Raw genomic sequence first — 25,082 nt, 5'->3', positions numbered from 1 at the left:
AGTGTTTTGATAGAACTTTGGATGTTATAAGGTTATGAGAAAACGCTGTGCCGACGATATTTAAAGCATTTCCACCTCATCTTCAAGAAAATGTAGCTAGAACCAATTTAAACCGCAAGCACCCAATGGAGAGATATTTATCATCCCCCAAAGTAGTGAAAACGTCTCCTGAGCCAGATATTAGGTTCCTGCAAGCTCAAAATAATGTAGAGTTGTCTTTCATAAACTCAAAACATCAAGAATAAACTCCAATGGTAAGGAGATATAATTTCCTACCTTTCATCAAGATCACAAAAGTTATTTCATCTGTAGCAGATAGGATCTGTAATTAGGGTTTTCAATTACCGGAACTTAGGAACTCTGAGGGAACCGTCAAGTTTCTTAGAAGATTTGATAGACTTTTTGATTTCACCAACAGCGGAAATCCCTTGGCAAAAGGGTTCAAATATCTTCTGAAAATTAGAAATTAACACTATTGAAAATCAATCGTTCAAGATATGTTTTATATATTTCTGAATTGAAGGATGAATTTGGTAAACTCTTGGTCAAAACGCATAAAAGCACTGCTTTTGTTGGATTCATGGCATCAATTACTTCAATTTGTGGCATATTTGACTCTGTAGTTAAATCTAAAAGGATGAAGTATCTTCTAACTTACAAACTATTTCAGGTAGATATTTATACATATTACCTAGTGTATAGGAATTCTACTTTAATATTGTTCCAATTTTTAATTCTTTTTCAGGTTCATATAAAGTTATTCTTTTGTGCTATAAAGTCTCATTTGGAAAACAATAATAATCCAACATGTGCAATGTTTTCCTCCATTTATAAGCGGCTATTAGTCAGTCATCATGTCTCTGACAGCGATAGTAATTGCACAAGGCTGGATGATACAGCGGCGCTCTCCACTACCTCAAAGAACAAGAGGAAACCAATCAACAGTTTTCCTATTCCTTGATGATGAAGATTTGTCATTGATCAAGAAGTATGACCTAGAGGAAAAACAATTACTAATTAGGGATCATGACTACATCGATGTGCCTCCTTTCGTCCCAAGTCTTTCTCAATTTAAAGAATATGTTGTTACTTATATTGGTGGATATGTTATCAAATCAGTCCCCAAACATTTAGTATGTGCTGAGTGCTTGGAATTTCTTTACAGCTATGTAACGGACAACCAGAATTATTCTTTTATAGGAAGAAAATCTAATGGTGGTCTTTTGTTTCCATCAAAAGACGTAATAGATCAATGCAAAGAAACAGACAAATGCCTTTTGAGACTAAAATACAAGGAGTTATTTACAAAATAATGTCGGTAGACCTAGATCAATATTGATGACTTTAGTTTTATTAACTTATGCTTTTCAAATGAAATTATTTTTTTTAGCTGGACAAACTAATCTCTATAAATAATATAGTTTTTGTGTGTATATGTTTTATATGTGCCACAGTGATAGACCTAGGAAGCTGAAACTTTACATAGGTGCCACTTTTGAAGCTGGCCAGGCTATGGGGAGTTTATTTTTAAACCCAAAACACAAAGATAGTTCTTTGGAGCTCAAAGAGACTAGATAAGGGATTTAGTTATAAATCAAAAAGTGACTGGAGTCATATATGAAAAGTTTCCTAAGTTAACTCAGAATAAAAAAAAAAATATATTGGGAAAAAAAGAAATCGCTGAGAAATGTAGTTTCGTTTTATTTTCAGGTGCAAAAAAATGAATATAGATATTGGATTAGTAAATAAAATAGAGTTTGTAGAAATTTCTCTGGAGATTCGTTTACAAATTAAATTGATGTTTAACTGTAATCTGTCATTGTCTGATGAATATTTTTCATCGTTATCCTCTTTTTTTCATCAAACGTCAATTTTCAATTTTTAAGAACATATAATTAATATATAATATTGTTAATTTCCCGAATATTTAATAACATAGTATTCGTAATATTTTTAAAAAAAAGGAACCATTTATAAATGGCACTATACCCAAACGAGCGTCCGAGCAACGCTCTATAACACTTTCCTAGTATTATGTTGGTAGAAGAATTAAGTTATAGTCTATAGATAACATAAATAAACATTTTAGTTTAAAATTATTCCTCTTCCGACGAACCTTTCAGTAAGTTCTGATACACAGCAATAAAAAAATTCGGACAATTAAAAAAACATGATTAGATGTAGTAAAACTAATAAAACTAGAATATGACGAGCAAAATGAGCATCCATAATAAAACATTTAAAAAAACGAGTCAAGAGTCTAAAATTCACATTCAAAACAATTACTTCCCAAAAGTTTCTTAAGAACTAATAATTATTTTCAAAGTGTTTAAATATCTGGCGGATATCTTAGGTAGTATCGACTACCGTACCAAATCTGATCCATATTGCCATCCCTAAACCACAATATGGAATCATCAAAGAAAAGGTGAGTATCGTGCTGCAGCAGATCTAAAAAAATTTCGTAATTTTTCAGCTTCCAGTCCCTGATAGGTGCAAAACTTGTTCGCAACAAGGGTTAACAAAGTTATTCCACCAGGAATGCATTTCCTTGGCCTTATGAGATGGGGGAGATATTTATGATGGAAAAGGGTTTTTAGACACACATTTCCTTCCTTTATTGTTTTTTTTTTCTGGCAAGAGGGTAACGAATGAGATTTGTATAACACCAATGGAGCAATGTGGATATTGTAAACATCAATCCGTCTAAGAATATTAAAACTTCTCCATTCCTTTACTTTTTTGTAGGTAGTCGAATTTATTGACATCCAGTTAGCTTGTGTTTCGCTGTTTCTCTCCTATTCAATGCCCAAAATGACAATTTTGTCAGAAATGGGACAGCCTTTAATTTTAGTTGATCTATCCGGACACCATGAACAAATCGGGAGGATAGCAGTCTTATCTTTATTAATTTTAAGGGCAGATCTATCTGAGTATTTCCCAAACACTTTCAGAAGAACTTCAATTCTCCTCATTAGTTGTCTATCTGAGTTTGCTTCAACAAATAAGTTAATATCATCGGCATACGCATCCAATAAATGGTTGTTGGTGTTGAAGAAAATTCCAAAGTCTCGATATTTTCATTGTAGGGACTTACAAAATTCATCAATTGCCGTAATAAAAACTAAAGGTGACGCAGGGCCATCCTTGTCTGCAGCTTCTCTCAAGATTGACTGGTTCACTGGAGTTACCCTTGATATTAATACTGGATGATCCATTATCAAGCAAAGGTCTAACTGGCTTAAGGAAGCGTTTTGGGATAAATTTTTTAACAGCCCTAAGAATGCGTTTGTGTTTTATGGAAATATACGCCATATAAAAGACTACTACAATATTAAATTTACTTCAAATTTACTTCTATCTATTGAAGAATCAAGGGATGTTCTTAGGTTTCGAAAAATGTCAATGATGTTTTGATTTCGTAAAAACCCCTTTTGATGGTGCCCAATCTCGATGTTGAGGATGACTTCTATTTGTTCTATAATGACTCCCGCCAGAATTCTATATGTTAATTTAAAATTGTAATTTGCCTCCAATATTCAAATTTTGTACGATTTTGGGATGATTTTAATTTTTCCATGAGTTAATTTGGGGGGGAGTTATCCATATTTCTCCATCGAAATACCGAACTTAAGAAGATAACAGAAGATTACATTTGAAAGAAGAGTAAAAACTTTTTCACTGATTCCATGGGGCCTTTAAGCTTTATTACTCTTAAAATTATTTTATATAGTTTGAAATGTTTTTTGATGTAAAAACAGAAATATGATGATTAGATTTTTTGTTTTTTGGGAAATTATATCCTTGCCCGCTAAGCATATTTTCAACCTTTTGATGGAAATATTTAAGAGTTTCTGATGTTTCCACAAGAAATATACTTGGCAACATTAGAGCTAAGTCTATTCTTGAAGTACAAGTACCCTTCCTCCAAGAGTAATTGTCCTCAGGACTTAGTATCTTGATTGAATCCACTATATGGATCTCTTGTATAAGCTTGAGTAAGAAAATATGTAGAGGTAACAAATTTTTTAACAATGTCTCCGTTCATGTTTCCTATAAGAATACAAGGGACTGGGCGACTTTTTAAATTGTTCAAAATTGACTTGTAAAAGGCGTGATTAAGTTTCACAAGTCTTTCCATTCATGCATACTTCTTTTTTCGATTTTTGTTGAAAATTGTTTTTATGTTACGACACAGCACTTATAATACTATAGAGAATGATGACCCAAAACTTGCAGTTCCATTAAATTACGATATTATCCCCGTTATTTCAAAATTATGAGGTTTCATTCTGCAACAAAACAGCACCTGACAACAAAAATAAACAAAAAAAAATCATCCCATGTCACTAAGTGCATAAATGTCGTAGCAAGAACAAAAAAGACAACTCACATGTGATCTCCTCCACGTCGATGTCAGTACTGAGAAGGCTGCAGAAACCATTGGCATCTCCATCCAGACTGTCAACAATATCAAGAAGTCCATTACAGCCCCATACAGCAAAGAAGAACCAAAGCTTATGGAGCAACAATATGGTTTATTTCTGGCGTGCTTCCATGTGGCCATCCTTCCTCCCTGATATTAACCCTGTAGACTTTGTAGCCTTGGAGACGAATTTCTACTGCACCTCTCATACAAGTTTGGATTCACTCCGAGTTGAAATGATTTATCAATACCTACCAATCTGTTCGCTAGTCTGTCGAGGCTGTTATTACTTGTGAAGGAGGACATATGGAATAAAAAATATAGCTAGATACATTATTTCAACAATTCACAGATTTTTTTTAAGTTGTCTTTCCTTGATTGCATAAAAATCAAGCTTTTCCTAATTTAGTCATGCTACTGCATGATTTAGCTCCCCACTCTGTAGTAATAGATGCTATGTACAAATAAAGTTATATAAAGATATATTATTCATTTTAATATTAGGTGGCTAAACATTTGAGGAAATTAGTTGCGTTTGGATTGGACGGGAAGTACTGGAGGTCTAAGAATCCCTGATTAACAGGGAGCTCAAGTGATCCATAATCGCTTCTTAATTGACATTAAAGCTGTTAATCGAAATAAAAACACATCTCACTTAATTTTTTTTTCTGAAAGTACTTATATAAAAACCTGCTCAAGACAACCAAAGTATTTAAAGAATCCTAAGTATTCTAGGGACAGCATCATGTTTTACATAGTAGGAGTTATAATAATAATTAATATGTAGTAATATGATACTATATTTTCATTTGGAAAAAAATGTAGGACTCATGGTCAGGAGTGAAATATGACAATAATTATCCTTGGATGATTATTATGATAAGAATGAGGGTAAATAGAAAGTGAATTCTCAAAAAGTTACTTGAGTTTTGTATAGCTTTTTTTTAAGTAGATAAATGATGCACCACCTGATCAATATTGGTAAGAGGCTATTACTGCATAAATAACTATACATACATTCCCCCATTTAATTGAATTAACAAGGTGCATTCTGCAGAGGGAAGAAAAAATAAGGGTATGGCATTAGGGAAAAGGACAAAAATTGATATAATGATGTCATATATGTTATCATACAACCTTACATCTCTCTTGGGTAAAAAAAAAAAAATAATAACTCAAAGGCCATGTATGAGTACCGAATGATGGCTGAGGAATGCTGATTGATTCTGTTTGTACGTAAATAAATTGTTACCTAATGACGGTCAAATTAATTATTTTGACCTCTATGAGTTCCTTTTCAAATATTACATCTCTAACTTAAAAACCAAAAATACTTTTTAATCTCCCCGTTCGAATAAAATATCAAATTTATTACTAAAGTATACCATAGTTTAAAAGCTAAATGCAATGATGAACAGTCTTCTGTTTTCATGTTTGTCAACCTTTACTTGTTCCTTTCTCTACGGCTAGGGAGTACATAGAGTTGAAGAAATAATTATTTGAGCCCTTGACAATTTTGCAAGTCTGCTCACTGATAAATATTTTCTATGGGAGTGAGGTCCGGAGAATGGTGGGCCCACTCCATGATCTTTATGTGCTTTTTTTATAGCCATTCTTTTGTTGCTTTGCCTGTATATTTTGGTTCATTGTCGTTCTGGAAGATCCATTACACCACCCATTTTTATTGCTCTAACCCGAGATTCTTCCTCTAAATTTACCCGCCCAGCATCCCTTCGATGCGGTGAAGTCGCCTTCACAAAGAAACACCGTCTAATGGTTGATGTTGTGTATAATGTTATAACTAAACATTGTCCTTCCTCCAAACTCTTTTTTTTTTATTCAAATAATGTCATTCACTGTTAAAATGAACCTACCATTACAATTATAGACACTTCTTTTCTTTGTAAATGAGCAAACTTACAAAATTGCCAAGGGATCAAATACTTATTTTCTTATATGTATACATAATAGATTATACTTTTTTTAAATGAAGAAATGTAAAAGTTGAGCCGTTTTGGTCAATGTTCAGAAGTTGTACACACAGGCTTTGAAGTTGTGAGTTTCATTGAAAATTTTATGGAAAAGTTGAATCATTACCAAAAAATAGTCATTATAAGATAAGACAGACCATTTTATCGAAGAAAAAAAATAACTGTTTTAGATGAGTAATATATCTTTCAAAAGTTTTAATATAGTTTTCCCCTAAATAAACTACTAAAGGGAAAAACTGCTTATAATGATTGAATATCTCCAATGGAGCATTAAGGAAAAAAGAAAGCATATATCCATATAAAAAGATTTAAAAATATTATTGCATCAGTTCTTGGTCTTTATGTTTGTTTAAGTTGCATATCAACAGGGAAACGCATGTTCTAAAATAATTATTTTTGAAAAAACGTTAAACTGTTAAACGTTGTTTCAAAATGTAAATACTATTTTGTACAATAAGGGGGTATGAGAGGAAATAAAAAAAAGAACTATCAGTGGGCTAGGCATCTTTAAAGTTCTCACTTGTATATAAAAGTCCTTTCATTAAAAAAATATTTTCCCCATACCCTATCCGATCCTCCTTTTTGTCGAGAAAGGTATCTGTATGAAGAAAAATTTATTCGTCTCATTAACAAAAAAGCTTTACCAGTTCAGAAAATGACTTAATCTATTCAGTAATATATTCCTTAAAAAATGTCACTTTTAGAGCATGATAAACATTGTACATTCCTGTAATTGTTCGAGAAATAGACTTACTGTTTGATTTACTTGATAGCCCTTAATGTACATATACCATAACTACCACTACGCTTTTGTGTCTTGTCTCGCTTGGGATTCGGTTCATCAGCTGATTGTTGATCGGATTCTGGAATGTAGTGATGCACACACGTATCATCATTAGTCATAAATGGTCTAAATAATTAATTTGTCAGGGTTGAATTTCGGAAAGAAAAAAATCTTGCTTTGATCGATTGTGAGCTCGTGCAATATCCGGTCTGAACACAGTTTGCTGCACGTCCAAATGTTCATGCACGATACGTTTAACATTATAAAGTCTCAGCTATGTTGATCGACTTCACTTGACTATCATTCACTTGTTTGATATTTTCGTGTGTAATTTCCTCTTTCGGACATTGACTACTTTTTTGACACAAGAAATTATTTTCTATTCCTTTTTCTTAATAATAACAAAAGTTGATTCACACACAATGCTATATCTCACCAACCAATTCTCTGACATACGGCAAACTTTTACAATTATCGTTTGAAATTTGAAAATAGCTAAAAAGAATTTGATTAAATTCTAGTGGTGGCATCTATGTTTCACCCCATAAACTTTTCAGGCGACCTAATATTAGTAAAAACGCTCTACTCTTACTCATTAAATAAAGAATGGTCTAACAGTTGGGGAGAATTGTCAAGGTATCATTTAATTTCGAGTCTTTTTTCTTATCCTTTCTGCTAAAAAGGCTTATAAACACAACGAAAAGTACAATAAGTAAAATGATATTTCTTCATTAAGATTGGTTCATGCCTTCCACAGCCTTTGTTGATTCTCCCTTCTTTTAATTATTGATAAAGACGTAAATAAAAACTACACACCGTTGCATGTAAAATAATAATAAGGATATCAGTTGGCATCCTGTTTATTCTAGAGGGATGTGATATCTAAGAAACAAATCCGTGTACAAAGAAAAAAACTAAGTATACTGATTAAAAAAGGAAAAACTGTCTTTTTGCAATCTGATCCTTGTCCATCAGATTGCAAATTCGAATGGAGTTACGAGTCTTTCACATTGAGTGCAAGTCAAATCTGATTTTTTTTTTTCTAGTAAGATTCGAGTCTTTGTTGTGTTTGAAGTCCCAATTTAATAAGAGCTAAGTACAACTCGTGTCCGAGTCTCCAATTCTGATTAGTCGATTATAATTATAATTAATTGATGACCGAATAAACTAAAGAATACTTTCTTCATTTCACTTGTATGTATTGAATGTAAGTAAAGATAACTGCACACACTTCCAAGAGGATGCGTGAGTCATTGAAGCTCTGATATATCTGGGTCCCGCCTTCTCCTCGCACTCTTCAAAAAACCCATCTCTAGTTATTACTTATTCTTTATTATTCGCTGTTCCTGTCGTATCATTGCTCAGCTTACAAAAAATAAGAAAACGAAAATAACAGAATAAACAAAGAAGAGAGCGCTCTAAAGTACTTTATGTTATGACTGTGAGTAGTAAAAAATATGGCCAGCCGGTATGTAAAATAAAAAAGGAAGCGAAATTACGTAATAAATACAAATTTTATGTTACATAGTTGACTACTATTACATGATTTATTCCCTTGAGTGAGGGAGTTATGCCTATTGACAAATTATATCTTAATTATTTTTTTACATGCACCAGTACACAGCTATATTTACACCTTTAATTAGCATTATTAACCGTCTGTTAATGAACATCCTCTTTTCTTATTTTCAATGTTTCCCTTAAATATAACAAATTTTAATTTTTTTTTAATTTGAAGAAAAATTATAATTAAATCGACCATATCATTAAGATTAAATTATGATTTTCAATGAATTACGAGGTATTTTTTGTTTGAATAATTTCATTAACTGATGAAGTTATGCAATTTAATTGATCAAATTAAAAATGTACAACATTCATATGACTCTTCCGTCCCCTCCCCACACCTAAAATAGATAAGATTACATACATTGCAACGATTGTTAATAGACTTGAGTTATTAATAGATAACAAGCCGGGTATAATATATATAAGCAAAGTCGTGTCCTTTCCTTTTGAGAAGTTGCCAAAATATGGTAATTATAATACTGATAAACTATAATCAAAATCTTTTGACACGTACGTAATAACTAAGTGAGTGATGACAGTAGACAGCAACTGGGCGTCGTAGGTATAGGGAGTTCACACCAAAAAACATGTACCATGCACTAAATTTTAATTTTTTTGACTTTTTATTTCTTTGAATTAATCAAAATGCATGTTTTTGTCTTTGTAGGTTCGATCATTTTGGGTAACGTTCATATAAATAAATATTTCGTTTCATATATCTTCCTAGTTCTAAATCTACTTTTTCTTCGATTACAGTGATCTTATTATGGAATCAATGTCTAGATAAAATGAGATAATACCCATATATATATATAAATATTTCATAATGTTATATATGTGTATCTTGAATTTAAGAAAAATAAAATATCAAATATTAAAATTGGATCCAAATGACCCCACTAACAATATTTGTACAAAGTCCTTTGTAGCAAAATTTTAATGATACAATATGATAATTTTTAATCAGATCTAATTTCGAGGTGTATTTAAGAAAAGCAAAGATTATTTTAAAAAGGTATTTTTTTTTTAGTTTAAACAGGGGTGTCGGGAGGGTAGCTGTAGCCCCCAGCCAAATTTTGCAATGTTTGCTTTTTACATGAAAATTTAATATTTGAAAAAAAAATAATATTTTTTTTTCAAAATATTTTATTTTTTATGAAAAACAGGATTTTTGAATTTTTTTCCACAAAATTTCATATTTGAATTTTTTTTTGAACAGCTGTAAATTTTTGAGTTTTTTTCCAAATTATTTAATATTTGAATTTTTTTTTCAAAAAATTTAATTTTCCAATTTTTTTCTGAATACCTGTGGATTTTTGAAATTTTCTTTGAAAAAATTTAACATCTGATTTTTTTTTTCAAAAAAACGATTTTTTTGTTAGAAGCTGTAGATTTATGAAATTTTTTAGGATAGATTTGTATTTTTGAAATTTTTTTCAAAAAAAAAAATTATTGATTTGTATATCATCTTTAAACTAATTCAAAAAACCAAGTCCCCAAAATATAATCAATCCTGTGGACATCTCTTTTAAAGTTGAAACTGCGTCAATTTGAGCCGTAGGACAATACGAGGGAGAATATATATTAACACATTATGTAGCGAGGGTCACCACTAAATTTTAATTAAAATCTATATACTTTGCAGACCAAAGTTTCATAATGAAGGAACAAAAGGAAATTATAAGTACACCATTGATTTTTAAGGGCCACTTTAACCTACATAAGATAATACCCTTATATTTCCATTGATAAAAATGAAGGTATGTCCAATATTACAATGTAGAGTGGGTCGAAAATCCAAATTTTAAAAATCGATGATAGGGGGACATTGGGAACTTATGTAACATACTAAAAGACTATTTGATGACAAATTTCAAGACGATTGGACAAGGTGTTATTGTGTCATTTCACATTTCTCCCCACATAATAATTATTAGTTAACATCAATACCTAATAAAATGTTTCTCCTCATAAAGATAAGTAGGGTGATCTTTTCTTTACAATGGAATGAATGGGATTTTAGTCATCCTTACAAAAAAAAAAAAAATTATATAAAACAATATACATATTAGAAATGTATTGGGGGGCCTCTACAACCTTCAGTTTCGAGGACATACTTTACTCAAATTATAAGTATACCCATACACAACTGTTTTCCGATACCCCTTTTTTCAAAACTCAAAAAGTGGATCCAGCTTCCTCAAAACGACACATCCTATTGCACAGTCGTAAATTTTGTAAGAATGAGTGATTCAGCATGCTCGTGTTATTGTTATTTGTGAGCGTGTGACCCACTATTTTGACGACTTGTTTTTACTTTCTCATTTGATTATGAAAAAATATAAGTCTAAATACGTATAAATATATATTTTTTTGAAGTACAAAAATACATTTATTACGTACGCAGATATGTTAAAAAACACTGAATATATATTTGACAAAGAGACTTTTGTTTTACTTTTTTTAAAAGTGAATTGTTAGAATTTATGCAGATATTTCCTGTCTTCCTTCAGGATGAAAAAGAAGCTCATTCATTCAGATTACTAGGGATACAAAATTTTGACGACCGGTCTAGTTCGAATCGATTGTAAAAGCTGTTCCACAAGATACTTATGAAATACATTTTTGACTAGGTGCATTAACAAACTACACGAATCCCCGAGAATTGCACTAAGCATTTGCATTCACCTAAAGTTACAGTATTTATCCTTTGGAATTCTTTATCCTTGGTTGTTTTTTTTAGTAAAATGAAGTTACAGTGACTGGAAATTCATATGGGTATGTTTAAATTACAAAACATGTTTCATTGCCTTTTGGAAAAAGGAAGTTATGTTGATGCACCCTATATATAGAGTTATATAACATCTTATTAGCTAATCCATTCAAATGTTGGAGTTCTTCAAATTATCCACTTATTTCCAATTTTTCTAACTCTAATATTTCAGAGCTATGTGAAGACAATCCATCAATCTAATTTTTCCTTGAGGGAGCTCCGGTCAAAGTGGCTTCATATCTATTAGAACTCCAGCTTTAAAATTGATATTTTAACAAAATAAAACTCTCTTTGTCCATGATATTTGTTACATATCGATGTTAATAATGGAAAATGTGTTTGTCTGCGAATGACTACTTTTTAACAACGAGTGTGTGTAAAATAAGCTCAGCACGTCATATAAAAAAGGGAATATATATATTTAAGTTTGTAAATCCTAAGCATTTTACAGCTAACAAGGTTTTTTGTTGTTGACGACCTGAAAGATGTTTTTTCCCCCAATTTTGAAGCTGTTATTATTATTGAAGAGAGAAACTCGAGGTAATGAGTAACTAAATGGGGGTGCATTTATGAGAAACGGAAACTAACACTGATGATTTGTTAGAGATATATTGTATGTATGTTACAAAAGAGGGAGTTCTCTAATTTTCTCTCACCCCTACGTTTTAAGTTACTCGAACAGCTGATTGATAAGAAGTTTCGTGACGTATAAAACGCCATAAATATGTACATCTTTTAGATCATAAATTTGATGAACTTTTTTTTAATGATATTAAAAAAATGTACTCTAATAATGTTCTAGAGGATTTAAACTAAATCGGCATTGCAAAAATTAAAGAAAAAGTCGCAATATACACCTTCATTTAATAACTTAAAATGACCTCCGAATTGGCTTCTTCGTTTTGGGCCAATAATGCCCTTCTAATAATTGATAATTTTTAAAAAATAAGGAAGCTTGAACATTTTTCTATTCATTAATGAAAAAAATATAAAAATTCATGAAGATCATTAGTTTTTATAAGATGAAATAGTTTGTAGTCGCTAATGAATAGGGAATGTAATGAACTGCAGATTTGTGTGGCGTTTTGGGTGAAAAAATCACTCCTTCCACATGACAGAGAAAACTTTATAAACACTTAAGAAAGCTTGTGAAAAAAGTATAAAGATTAATGTAAAGCATCAGTTTTTAATGGAATTTGAAATTTGTAGGCGCTTATAAATTATGAAAGGAGTGCCATGTTTGTGTTATGCTAATTCTTTTCTGGTCACTGAACCTCGTACACTCGCATATAAGAAAGTTTAGGTTTTGTGATTCAATCTACGGCAGTCCTCAATGTAGAAGGGCATAATTTGAGTGAGATAATAATAACAAACTCCGTGCGTCATATTTGCCAATCTTAAGAAACCAGTTCTTAGTACGTGTGATTCTAAGAGAGGACGGATTAAATTTTCGACTACTATTTTTCAGATTTCTCATTGAATAGGCACTGAATTTTAATAATTGAGGTATTTATGGAAAGAAACACTCCATACACAACGTAAGAGCCCCTTTTCAAATTCATATTTTGACTTTTTTCAGACTAAGTAACATACCCAGGTATTGTATATTGATGAGGCAAATTTTGTTTGTTTATCAACGCCTAATAACTCTGTTCAACGCCAAGTACTGTCGCCAGTGATAATATCAGCATCAGTGAACTAATTGAACACTTTTGTATTATTATACTTTATACCTTTGAATTCATAATCTTTAATACTGTGTATTTATAAATGTATTTGATGTTAGGTATATTAATTAGCCATACACTACTAAATAATCTCGGGAGAGGATGAATCAATTGCTACCAATTGCTTCTACCAGTACTAGGTAGACCCGGGCGACCTCGTGCAGACCCAGCTTTGCCATTGTAGGGTAATTGATTCTTCAGTGCCTCCCCATACGAATGATACTTGGCAAAGACCTCATGTTCGACTCTCCCCCAGAGATAGAAATTGCATTAGTTCAAGTCCAGGCTGTTTACAGTTCAAAAAATCTGGGCTCCAAAAGTGAGGATGTGGCCAGTACATTCTGCACTTTTGGGGTCTTGTGGGTGTGTGCATTGTCTTGTTGGAAGACCCAATTTCTTCCTTCGCTACTCCATCAATCCAGCGAATATAAATCAAAAGTGCTAAAACAGAACCAGTACAATGGCAAAGTTGGATCCACTCCAGGTCACCTGGGCCTGTCACAGCATGGAGATTCAGGAAGTCTCAAATCTGACTGGCGTCCAAAACCAGATAGTACAAAATATTTGTAAGGCTCTTCTCCAGACTGATTATCCAAGCTCATCATTAGTTCAGACCATGATCGATGATCACCCATCAAGAAGCTTCAGCTTCAATACCGAGGAGTTGTGGACCATCAAATGTGAGTGTGAGAGCCTATGTGTTGGATACAACACCTACAGAATGCAAACTGCTCTGTTTTTCAGTAATAAAGTCAAGGCTGCTGAAGGCTACGAAACTCCTCAACAGATTGAAGTATCCAAATAATAAATGAATGTTCTGGTTCTTCTCCAATGCGAAGAATTTCTGTCAAGATCACGTCTACAACATGAAGGATCATCACTGTACCGAGTGTGGTGAAAAAATCTTTACACTTTCAATCTAGAACTTTATCAAGATGTATTTCAGGAACCAGTTGTAATAGAGTGTGTAAATAAAATTAAAATAACTAATATGATGTCTTGGCTACCTTAATTGATGTAGCCTTACACCCATTGCAGACGTGGTCCTCAGGCATGGCATCCCAGTACTGGTTGATGGTGTACTTGAGGTTGTTGATATTTGGGGGACGGAAGGTGTAGGCCTTGGACTCAATATGCACCCAAAAAGTGAAGTCCAATGGGTTGGTATCTCGTGAGTAGGGGGCCACATTTTCTTTGCCCAGAAAGGCAAATTGCCTCCAACCACTTCTGGGTCTTTTTGGACGTGTGTGCAGGCGCACCATCCTACTGGAACACCATGCCATGTACGCGTAGTTGGTCTGAACCCATGGTAACAACTTCTCCTCATTTGTTTTCTTGCCAGGGTCCAAAAGTATGCGGACCGAAATTCGTTGGTAACATTCACATCGTATTTTCTCGCCTTCTAAGACACTTTTTTTAGTATGTGACCGGAACAATTTTAACGTATTCACAAAAACTTTGATTTATGTAGCAAAAACGAAGTGTAAAGATTTGTTCGCCGCACCTGGCATTGTAATGAACCCAAAGGACGTCCCATAGTTAAGGAAATGGAAGTTTCCAGCACTGCCATGGTCTTTGAAGTCGTCTCAAGTGAGGGTGATGTCATGCCTCCTCACATCTTCAAAACTAATCTGAGGGCCAGCACATATATGTGAAGGTGATGGAGGAAAGGGTGCTGCCTTGGATCCTGCAAATCACTGGAGATTGGCATTTGGTCTGGAAACAAAATTCAGCATTTTGTCATGTCTCAGACCGACCACTGAAGTGGCTGAATGAGCTCTGCTATGACTTGATTGGTAACGAAATATCTCCCTCCCCCCTCCCTCTTAGCAGTGTAGATCTTAATCCGATGTGTTAGTTTTCCTGGAGCTACGTCGAATCTAAAACAAATCTCATACTATCCAAAGCCATGAAAATATCGATATTATTCAGGCAGAGAAAGTTTTTTTTTTAAGTAGTGTTGTGTCAGTCCTTATTTATTTGGTTAACTCATCACTAGAACTGACAAAAAAGAGGAATAAAGTAGAGAGACGTCATTAAGGACTAAGCTTTATAAGTTTTATAACTGCAACTGGACCGGCCCAAGCCTCTACTGGTCTGTAGTCTTCAGTCCTAAATAAGGACTAACACAACACTAATTATATGTTGTACATATGTTTTCTTTTCAGGAATATAAGACTAATGATGACAGCTTTCGAATATGTAATGGAAAGTCCAAGTACAAAATGCCGTGCTGGGGCCTCTCACATTATTATAGCATTTTCATATAAAATCATATATGATTAATCTGATATTGGATGAGGTGTAGCAACAAACGTGTGCAGCGTTTCATTGAAAAAAGAACAGAAACAGAAGTACACATATATATAGGATTGTAAATCCTAAGCATTTCTTAGTGTGCGAGTTTTTCATGTTGGCAATCTAAACAATATTTTTCTTTCACAAACTCATTAATTCTAATTTCTTCGTCCTTGATTAGATAACGTCTAATTATTGAGTAATTACACGAAAGTGTGCTCATGAGCAACAGAACGTTACTGAGGACTTGTTGGGGAGTTATATTCTTCACTTTTAATAAAAAGTTTGTCTGTTTGTCAACGGCTAATAATTTCTCCGAACAATGCTGAGTATTACTGCTTTCATTACTTAAAATGAATATTTTATGGATAGACTTAAAAAACCATTTCCTGATTTATAAAAAAAAACACATGCAATCTCTGCAAACATTCTCGTTGGCCGTATATATTTTCTAGTATCGACTCTGGACCTTACTAAGCAATCTTTTCTGACATTGCTCAATTAGTTTTTTTTGTATCCGAATTCATTCCAGGAAAATAAAGTGATTGTCGACATCGTTTCTTATTTGCATCAGTTCCCTGATGCGTATAGTGAGATGCATCTTAATTACCTTACTTGCTCTCACGAGTATAATACTTCTATCTTCACATATTGCTAATCCATCCTCTGTCCATCATCTGTCTCGAATATTCTAAACTAATGGCGTTATTAAGTTGGATTTTGAAGACAGTGGAAAGTGTTCGGTAATAGCACATACCAACTTCTTATATTCATCATATTCCTGAGGAAATTACTGCAGTTTCTTCATCATTACGTCACTCGTAGTCTCACATATCTTATTGTCAAACATTGATATCCATGCCTTATCGGATATTCCAGGAACCTCTCTTAAGATTGCCAGAGTAAAGCAATTCTTTTCTTTAGGATACTCACGAGGAGCACACGATAATGCGTCAAGAATCGATTGATCCTTAGCTTTTTTTCAATTCTGGGTTTCTCTGTTAATCCATTAACTTAGTACGAAGCCAATGTATACTAGTATTTTCTATTTTATGTAATGTATACTCATTAAGAAAGGGAATCAAAGGACGATAATCCATGTCAATTGTAAATATATTTGGCATTTCTCCACTCCCCAAACAATGCCGTATAATTACAGTTCCATCATCGTATATCTGTATTCTGTCTCGTATATAAAACAAGACGCACAATTAATTAATTTTCAATTCTTGTCTTGCTGCGTTTGTAATAAGGCAAATCCCAGACCCTCTTTTCTTGAAACATTAGCGTGCAATGTTGTAGGACGAGTTGGATCCAGATGGACTAAAACTTCCTATGAAACATATCTTCACATTGTGAAAGGTTTTTTTATGAAAACTTGTCAACATACTATCATTTATTTTTTTAAGTAGTCCACGTTGTGGCTATGCTGCTATACTCATCTCCATTTAAAATTATTCCAAATGATTTACCAATCCTAAAAAACCTCTCAACTCTTTCCTTTTTGTTGGAGTGGGACACTTTTGGATTGCATGAATCTTCCCTGGATCAGGTATTGTACTACTGATCCCTATAATATAAATCAAACTTCTTCTTTAGCAAATATAAATTTCTTGGGCTTATTTTATATCTCTACAATGGTAAAGGATATCTTTAATCTTATTAAAATGATTGAAAAACTTCTTGTCGTAAGTAATGATGTAATCTTCCAGTTTTCGCTACAAATCCCATTGGAGCTCGTAAAGACATAAAACACCCCGAAAGCATCATGAATCTTGTTAATTTTTGACTATCTTGCCCATGCCTCGCGTCCATTGCTGTAAAAATTATATTTCCTGGTCTGATATTCCTCCAAGCTTCTCTTGGATTCCTAATTGGAGAAATGGGTCTTTTTACCTCTTTATTCAATTTTGTCAAGTCCGTACAAATTCAAACTCAACAATTACTTTTAAAAACAACCACCATTAGATGGTACCATTTGGTTGGCTCGTCAACCCTTTTTATTATCCTCTTTTTCACCATTTGTAGCAGTTCTTCTTTTACTCTTTCTTTCATTGTAAATGGAATTACCCTTGGAGTATATACAGCAAATTCTTTATAACCTTCTTTTAAATAAATTTCAGTGGATTACCCTTCATGCATTTAAGTTATTTCTCTATATAAAACACGCCTTTGTATTCTTTTATCAATTTTTCTAGAATTCTCTCTTTTTCTTCTAATGTTAAGCTGAATGGATTTTTATATTCTTCTAATTTGCTTATGCTAAGATGCAGCGGGAGTAAGATCCCCAACTCTTTCGATTTGCTCGTATTCAACCATTGCTTCCCCATCTATGGCCAATTTGGCTTACATCTGATCCATTATACTTTCTTATATCTTTGTAAAGTACTAACTATTTAATAACTATGGAGTTGGTAACTGTGCAACCAGTTCCCAAATCTGGAAGTGCTCTTCCTGAATTTTCTTGTCTCTGGCAATGAACTTTTGGATCCTTGCCGGTTCCTGATACCTTCGACTCGAACACATTTAATATATTTATAGATTTGCAACACATTGCAAAAGGTTCACTTCCTGCGCTCTTAATTGTAATTCGCACATTTCTACCTATCTTTTTCGTGATCCTTTATAAACCCAAAAATACTTTATCTGACCACTTTCATTATTCCTCTAGAACTTAGGAGTTTGATTAACATGACCTGTTGCCCCTTTTTGGGTCCCTTGGACGTGATACATTTTGTCATTACTTCCTGGGATGAAGGTATAGGGTATATGTCTCTTACATAGCTCCAAATCAATCAATCTGTCCACAATTTGAGATGCTAGGCGTGGATCCATGGTCTCTTTATTGAGCTCTACGAAATAACGATTTTAAAGTATTTAGTGACTATCAAAGGACTCCTGCTCTTAAAATCCACTTTATCCATGATAATATGTCGTTTCGTCCGAAAATGAGATAGGACAAGATCTAATATCTCTGAAATCCCCTTTTCCGTAATCAACTCGATATTCAGCTCATTTTGGGCAATTTCCAACATGTTCAGCTCGAACATCATTAACAAAAGTAAGACTTCCACGACTTTTACTACCACCCTCGTTGTGTAAAACATATTCCAATATGTATAGGAGCCATTGTTCTAAAGTAGCTTCGCTGGAACAAACTCGTGATCCATCCAACCGTTTATTGCTGTATTCTCCTCTATATTCCCGGAATTATCAGAATGGAGACTCTGAATGTGGTCCATTAACTCTATCCCTTGCTCGCCATCTTTTTTATTTTTATTTAGATCCGTCATTGCGCCATATATTTTAAGCAGAGATAGTCAGAGTCACGTCACTATATAAATACGACACAGAGTGTAGATACATAAAAACTTCAGTTATATTTTATAATCTTTATTTGATTTAAGAGTCTTTCAATTTTTGGCTAATTTAAGTACAATTTGTTTTAAAGCTTAAGGGGTCATAAGAATAATTTGTTCATAATAATTGATAATATATTACTAAAGAATACAAAAGTAATCCATATTCAATATTAATAAAATAATTCGATCTTGCTTTTTTGTTGACGGCCACATATTTTATTTATCATGATTACCTCATATTCAACCTTGAATGTCCCTGTCTAATTTATCAAAATTATCCAATGATTGAATAATAGATTATATTCCGTCTGCACTTTATTCTACCTATACTTCAAATCAGACCTGAATGCATTAAATCGTATATCTTAATAATAGTGACAATAAGTGTCACAAATCAAACAAAAAAAGTAGCAAAAAGAGAAAGTAGGCTTACATATTTATATGTATATAAGTGACCTTTAACTGTCATAAAATGGAACTTTTAATCACATATTTTCCTATTTCTTTGACTTTCAAACCCCCCAACTATGAAATGACATAGCAGTAATCTATCTTTATGTCCTGAAAATTCTTCTTATAGTCTATGTTGTGGGTTTGTACAAATGAAATAGATTGCAAATAAATATGAGCTCCTTCTTTTTTTTTTTCTAAGTCTTTGAATGGCTTTATTTAGCATGATCGAAAATATAAAAGAACATTTGATAAATTATAAATGGTAAATAAAAAAAGAATATAAATATCAATTTGCATTTCAGGATCTCGGACTTTTATAATAGCGATGTTTAACTGATGATCTTGATGCTCTCGTTCCAATACCACTAGACCCCGTGGATGATGAATTCGAAGATCCTCCAATTATTTTTTGAGCCGTTTCAAGAAGACCCTTCAAACTGTTGAACGACTCTCTAGAATCACTTGAGTAGTATGCGGAAGTTCTTGGAGAGGAGGAAGACGAGGAGTAATATTCGGGCTTACGGCGTCGTTCTAACAATAGATTTGATTCTTTGTAAGAGGCATCTAGATCTTTTAGTGCACGATTATTTTGATCTTCTGTATTTTGAGCCTTCCTTGAGGAGGAGGACGCTCTACTACGACTTCTTGGACGTTGATAGGAAATAAGAGATCCAATGCGTTGGGTAGGTACAGGCTTAGGCTCTGCAAAAGAAACAGTTTTTTTCTCACTTTCAATTCGTTTAACTGTTTCAGGATCTGGAAGGAAGAGCTGATATCGACTATCTGATACATTTTTAGACATTAATAAAGCCTCCTTTTGACGTTTCTTCTCATCATCTTCTTCCTTGACTCTTGCAGCCGTAGGAGTATCAAGTTGAAAATACCAAAATGTGTCAACAGGCTCAGCAATGTTCTCAAGCGTTTCGTTAGCTGCATTGGGACAATATCGAATATAGGGTCTTTCTTTTTTGATTCTCTGTCCCTTGTATTCTTCTTTCTCTTCCTTTCCTTGACTTTCCTCACCAATCTGGATCATATAGTGATCTGCGACAAATTTGAAACCAGTTATAATAGAAAAAGGCAATCTTTGAAGATAGCGTGAGTCCATATCTCCATCAATATTATCTGACACTTCTGCGTATACAATTGGTGCGAGTGTGTCTGCTATACCATGAAATAGTTCATCATTATATGAGGAATCAAATTCCACATATTTGGGCATTATTTCATTTGAATCCTTGAATTGATATTGTTCCTCAGTAACCTCATCTCCTGACTCATTTCCAGGACAATAAAGAACGTCCATAACCTTTTGTAGAGTAGGTTTCAAAATGATGTCAGACAATTCTGTGGAAATGATCGCCTCATTGTACTCAGGGGCGAACAATTCTGATAAGGAATTGGTAGGTTCTGAGACAGTAGGATGAACTTGAATAATAGGAAGTTGCAATAGTTCTGTGATTGCCACAAATGGATAAATTGGACGACCCGAGAGAACATACCTTTTAAAAACTTCAAACCAGATTTGTAATCTATTTAAATCTTCCTCTTTCTTGACATTCTCAACAAGTTCAGTAAATTTAGATGCTTCTTTAATTGACGGAATTTCCATGAGGTCTTCAGATTCCTTCCTCACTTCCACTTGGGTCACGTTCAGAGCAACTCGTCTTTGAAGTAATTTGTTCCCCTTGGTTTCCCGAAATAATTCAATTTTGGGCGAAGGCACTTTCATAACTCTTGGCTCGCAATATAAATTAGTGTACTCTAAAATCAGAGGTTTCCTAACATTTAATGAGTAAATGAGAGGGCAGTTACACATATTGGAAACTGTGCGGCTTGGGTATCGCGTCATTAGGAACCGTGGTAAAATTTTTGGATTCTCACGGATACTATCAGGAGTTGATTGAATGACTGCTAGGATTTTTGGAATGGGCGGCAAGTTCTTTGGAGTTTGATTTATGTAATGAACATCTGGTCTTGCTCGACAGAACTCAGAGAAGACATCAGCTCCATGATCTTTCCTTTCTGCTGCCCAATTTAACTTTGTAGTTCTTCTGTTGGTCTTCAATGTGAAGTGCCAGCAGGCTTCTACGACGGGTAGGACAACTGCTGTATGAAGAGAAGTTTGTACTCGTGCTCTTCTTGTAACAATGGTGTAAAAAGGATATTCTCTTTGAAGGGGATGATAAACTTGAGGTGGATCTTGTAGGTCTTCTCCAGAGAAATGTCCGATCTCACAGACATTTATGGAGTATTGAAGAGTTAATATGGATACAGCAGAAATGCTATGAATCCGGGAATCTTTTGTAAGAATGGATACTTTTTCAAGTTGAGGAGGGTGGATTCTAGAGGTACATAAAGTGAGTGCATTATCAGAAATGAGGATACGGGCTTTTTTGAGAGATGAAGGGCCTGAAGATAGTTTAAGACCCGTAGTCTTTACACTGGCCCTACTTTTAGAGAAACGAGATAGTATATTTTTTTGGGCTATTATAAATCCGTTGAGTTCATAAATTAATGGAAGAGTTGTGATTAGTGGGTTATTAAGGGAATATGAGAAAGAATAACTAGATTTGATCGATGAGGGAGTAGCATAGGCCAAGGACTCTTCTAATAAATTGCCTATTTCCGGTTTTCTTACCACAATTCCATGATGCATACGATCCGGAAGAGTAGGCCTACAAGTACAAAGTGGTGGATGACGATCCGGAATTGAATTATTAATGAACAACGAGGTTTGTAGATAATGACTCACTATGGATTTTGAAGTATCGTAGACGGCAGTGATTCGTCTTGCCCTTACTGGAAGTCGTCGAATGGCTTCTTTTTCTGCATTCTGTTGAGGTAGGAAGAGGAGCTCAACAGGGGTGGTGAAGTAACTCTCTGCTGAATTCATATCTGATACGACAAGTTTAGCTTTATGTGGCTTACCTAATTTAAATGAGGGAATCTCGTTTGTATTACTGACTTCATTTTCACAAAATTCTTCCGTTGCAAAAGACAAAAGTGTTGTCCGTGCAGAAGAAAGTCCCCTACTAATAACTGTCGATTTGGAATGATGTAATTTATGTTCATACTCTCGGAGTTGTCGCATGAATCCTATATTGGGATGAATGATGGGTCTCCTTTCCCTCACGAAATCAAAGGCCTCACTTACATTCATATCGTGGTATTTAATAAAATACGCGATGCATAATGTGGCAGAACGGGACATCCCTGCACGGCAGTATACCAATATCTTACCACCCGATAAATGCACAGAATGTATTTTATCAGCAACGAGATCAAAATAGACATAGAGTTTGGAGCAGATTCTATCTTCAACGGCAATTTGAATGCATTCTTGCTTTTGGTAGGCCATCGAAGGCATTTCCAGTGTGGCATTAATCAAACTCGTGATCCCTAGCTCAAGAAGCACGGCGGAAGTAATGGCTCGAGCAGCTGAAAGGTAGAGATTGTCCGTCAGGGATGAGGGATGAGTATAGTGCCACTCCGTCCCTCGGAAACGAACCATGTTCATTGAATGCCGTGGTGGTGTGGTAGTGTGGAGATGTATATATTCTTTACGTGTGTTACTTTTAATAACTTTGGCAACGTACTCCTTGGTTCAACCGGGAAAACACCTATTTAACAGCTGCCAGTATAAATATATATATCAACTATATCTACAAACACAAACGAAGTTGACAATTTAATAAGTTTGTTCATCAAGCATCCTACAAGAGAGAATTAAAAATACGTATTAATGTCTTCAAATGCAAAATAAAAAAACAATAATGATAAGAATAAACACGAAAATGTCCAAGAAATCAAAAAAGTAATAATAAATCTCACATTAAGGTTCTTGAGCCTAAAGGAATGTTAAATTTCGTAGGTCATTAATGTATTCATGTCGATATGTATAGATAGATACATGTATATATTTATATAAATATTTCAAGTACGATACAACACTCAAATAAAACAACACGCAACTTATATGTAGATTACCCGAAAGTGTAATGAGAGTCAACTGGTCAAAAATAAAGCTTGAAAAAAAAAAATGAAGACAAAAAATATAGAAGGAAAAAAAAGCAAGAAAAAAAAACAAACAACAGCATCACTCAGTTTTAGGCAATTTTCTGAAAGCATTTGCCAAGAATAATTTCACCACATACTATTTACATATGTATATCTTCTGTACAAGTTTCAACTCGTATAAGCTCATTGTACAAGTTACAATTTATACCCTACTCATGATGCATTTTTTATTTGTTATAACCGTCATTTATTGTTTCAATTAACAATTACTAATTATTGATGGTGTTATTTCATTTTGACATAGGGTCAGTTGTGCTGGTACGATAAGGGCCATTGGGCCCATATTTAAATGTTTCAATGCTATTGTCATATATTTTCTTAAATAAAGTGACTATTTCAAATTTTGTCTCCTCCAAAAAATTTTAGCTCTAAAATTTTTAAGAAAAAGTTTTATTGTCAAATTTAACGTTTTAAAAAATAAGTAAAAATCATAAAAATTGTCTAAGATTTGGCAAAATCCCCTTCCAAAAGATAAGCTATAGTGATAACCTGAATACACTCAAGTCTTAAAAAATGCTCAGGGATCTGTTTAGAGCAAGGATGTTCAACACGTAACATACGGGCGGCTCCCTTATTGTTAAAGGGCGGCCCACTACTCATTCTCACTTCCATTTGTATCTTTTGAAAAAATATCGCTCTAGGAAAAATAAATTATGAGAAAACCGAGAAAAAAATAAATAAAGGATTTATTTTCTAAAAAGAAGGTCATTCGTTCAAATTACAGAGCCGAGGAAAAAACCAGAACAAGGTCGTCCGATTTGTCTTTTTTTAAGCAGTTTGGCTTTGAAAAATTTAATTTGCCCCTAATTTTAAATAAATTTGTTTAAAAAAAAATTAAATTAAAGGAACTTTTGCTTTTTACTACATTTTTCTTTCAATTTTTCAAAAAAGTTAATTTTCGAAATTATTCTGAATAGGTATGGATTTTTCAAAATAAAATTCCAAAAAATTTAATATTTCAATTTTTTTTTTTAATCCAATATTCGAAAATCAATTTTTGAAATTTGTTGTGAACATCTGAGGATTTTTGAAAAAATTATAATATTTGGAATTAACTTTTTGAAATTTTTAGTGAACAGCTGTAGATTTTTGAAAAAAAAAAAATTATGATAAACTATGATTTTTTGAAATTTTTGAAAAAAAATTTAATATTTGAAATTAAATTTTATAAATTTTTTGTCAACAGCTTTGGATTTTTGAAAAAAAATTTTAATTTATTTTGAATAACTTAATATTTGAAATTAAATTTTTTTGTCAAAAAGCTGTGGATTTTGGAAAAAAAAAATGTAATTTTTTGTGAATAACTTAATATTTGAAATTAAATTTTTTCAAAAGACTTAATATTTGGAATTAAATTTTTTGTCTACAGCTGTGGATTTTTGAAAAAAATTGTAATTTTTTGTAAATAACTTTTTGAAAAAAAAATTCAAGTTAAATTTTTTTGTGAACAGCTCCGGATTTTTGAATTTTTTTCGAAAAATTGTAATTTTTTCAAAAAAAATCTACCTCCCCCCCAACATAATCCTGCGGACGCCCTTGACTAATAATACTACAAGTCCATGTTTAGCCTCTAAACTTGGCTCCCATGTTCCACTTCTGATATTCGAACAATGTAACTT

At 33.2% G+C, this 25,082-nt stretch overlaps 1 protein-coding gene across 2 annotated transcripts; it reads right to left on the bottom strand.

Moving 5' to 3' along the window:
• Nucleotides 1-19,566: 19,566 nt before the first annotated feature.
• Nucleotides 19,567-23,474, bottom strand: LOC121129053 (uncharacterized). Of its 2 annotated transcripts, none has more exons than XM_040724720.2 (2): nt 23,374-23,474; nt 19,567-23,099 (listed from the first exon to the last, which is right to left on the bottom strand). In XM_040724720.2, the coding sequence occupies exon 2, from the start codon at nt 22,901-22,903 to the stop codon at nt 19,682-19,684; it is 3,222 nt and encodes a 1,073-aa protein (XP_040580654.1). In that variant the 5' UTR covers nt 22,904-23,099; nt 23,374-23,474; the 3' UTR covers nt 19,567-19,681. The 2 variants fall into 2 exon arrangements, with proteins under 2 accessions (XP_040580654.1, XP_040580653.1); XM_040724719.2 differs by having other exon boundaries at nt 23,218-23,414.
• Between the last annotated feature and the right edge of the window lie 1,608 nt (nt 23,475-25,082).

Source organism: Lepeophtheirus salmonis, chromosome 14, assembly GCF_016086655.4.
Source record: "Lepeophtheirus salmonis chromosome 14, UVic_Lsal_1.4, whole genome shotgun sequence".
NCBI lineage: Eukaryota > Metazoa > Arthropoda > Copepoda > Siphonostomatoida > Caligidae > Lepeophtheirus > Lepeophtheirus salmonis.
This window is presented reverse-complemented; position numbering and strand designations above follow the sequence as displayed.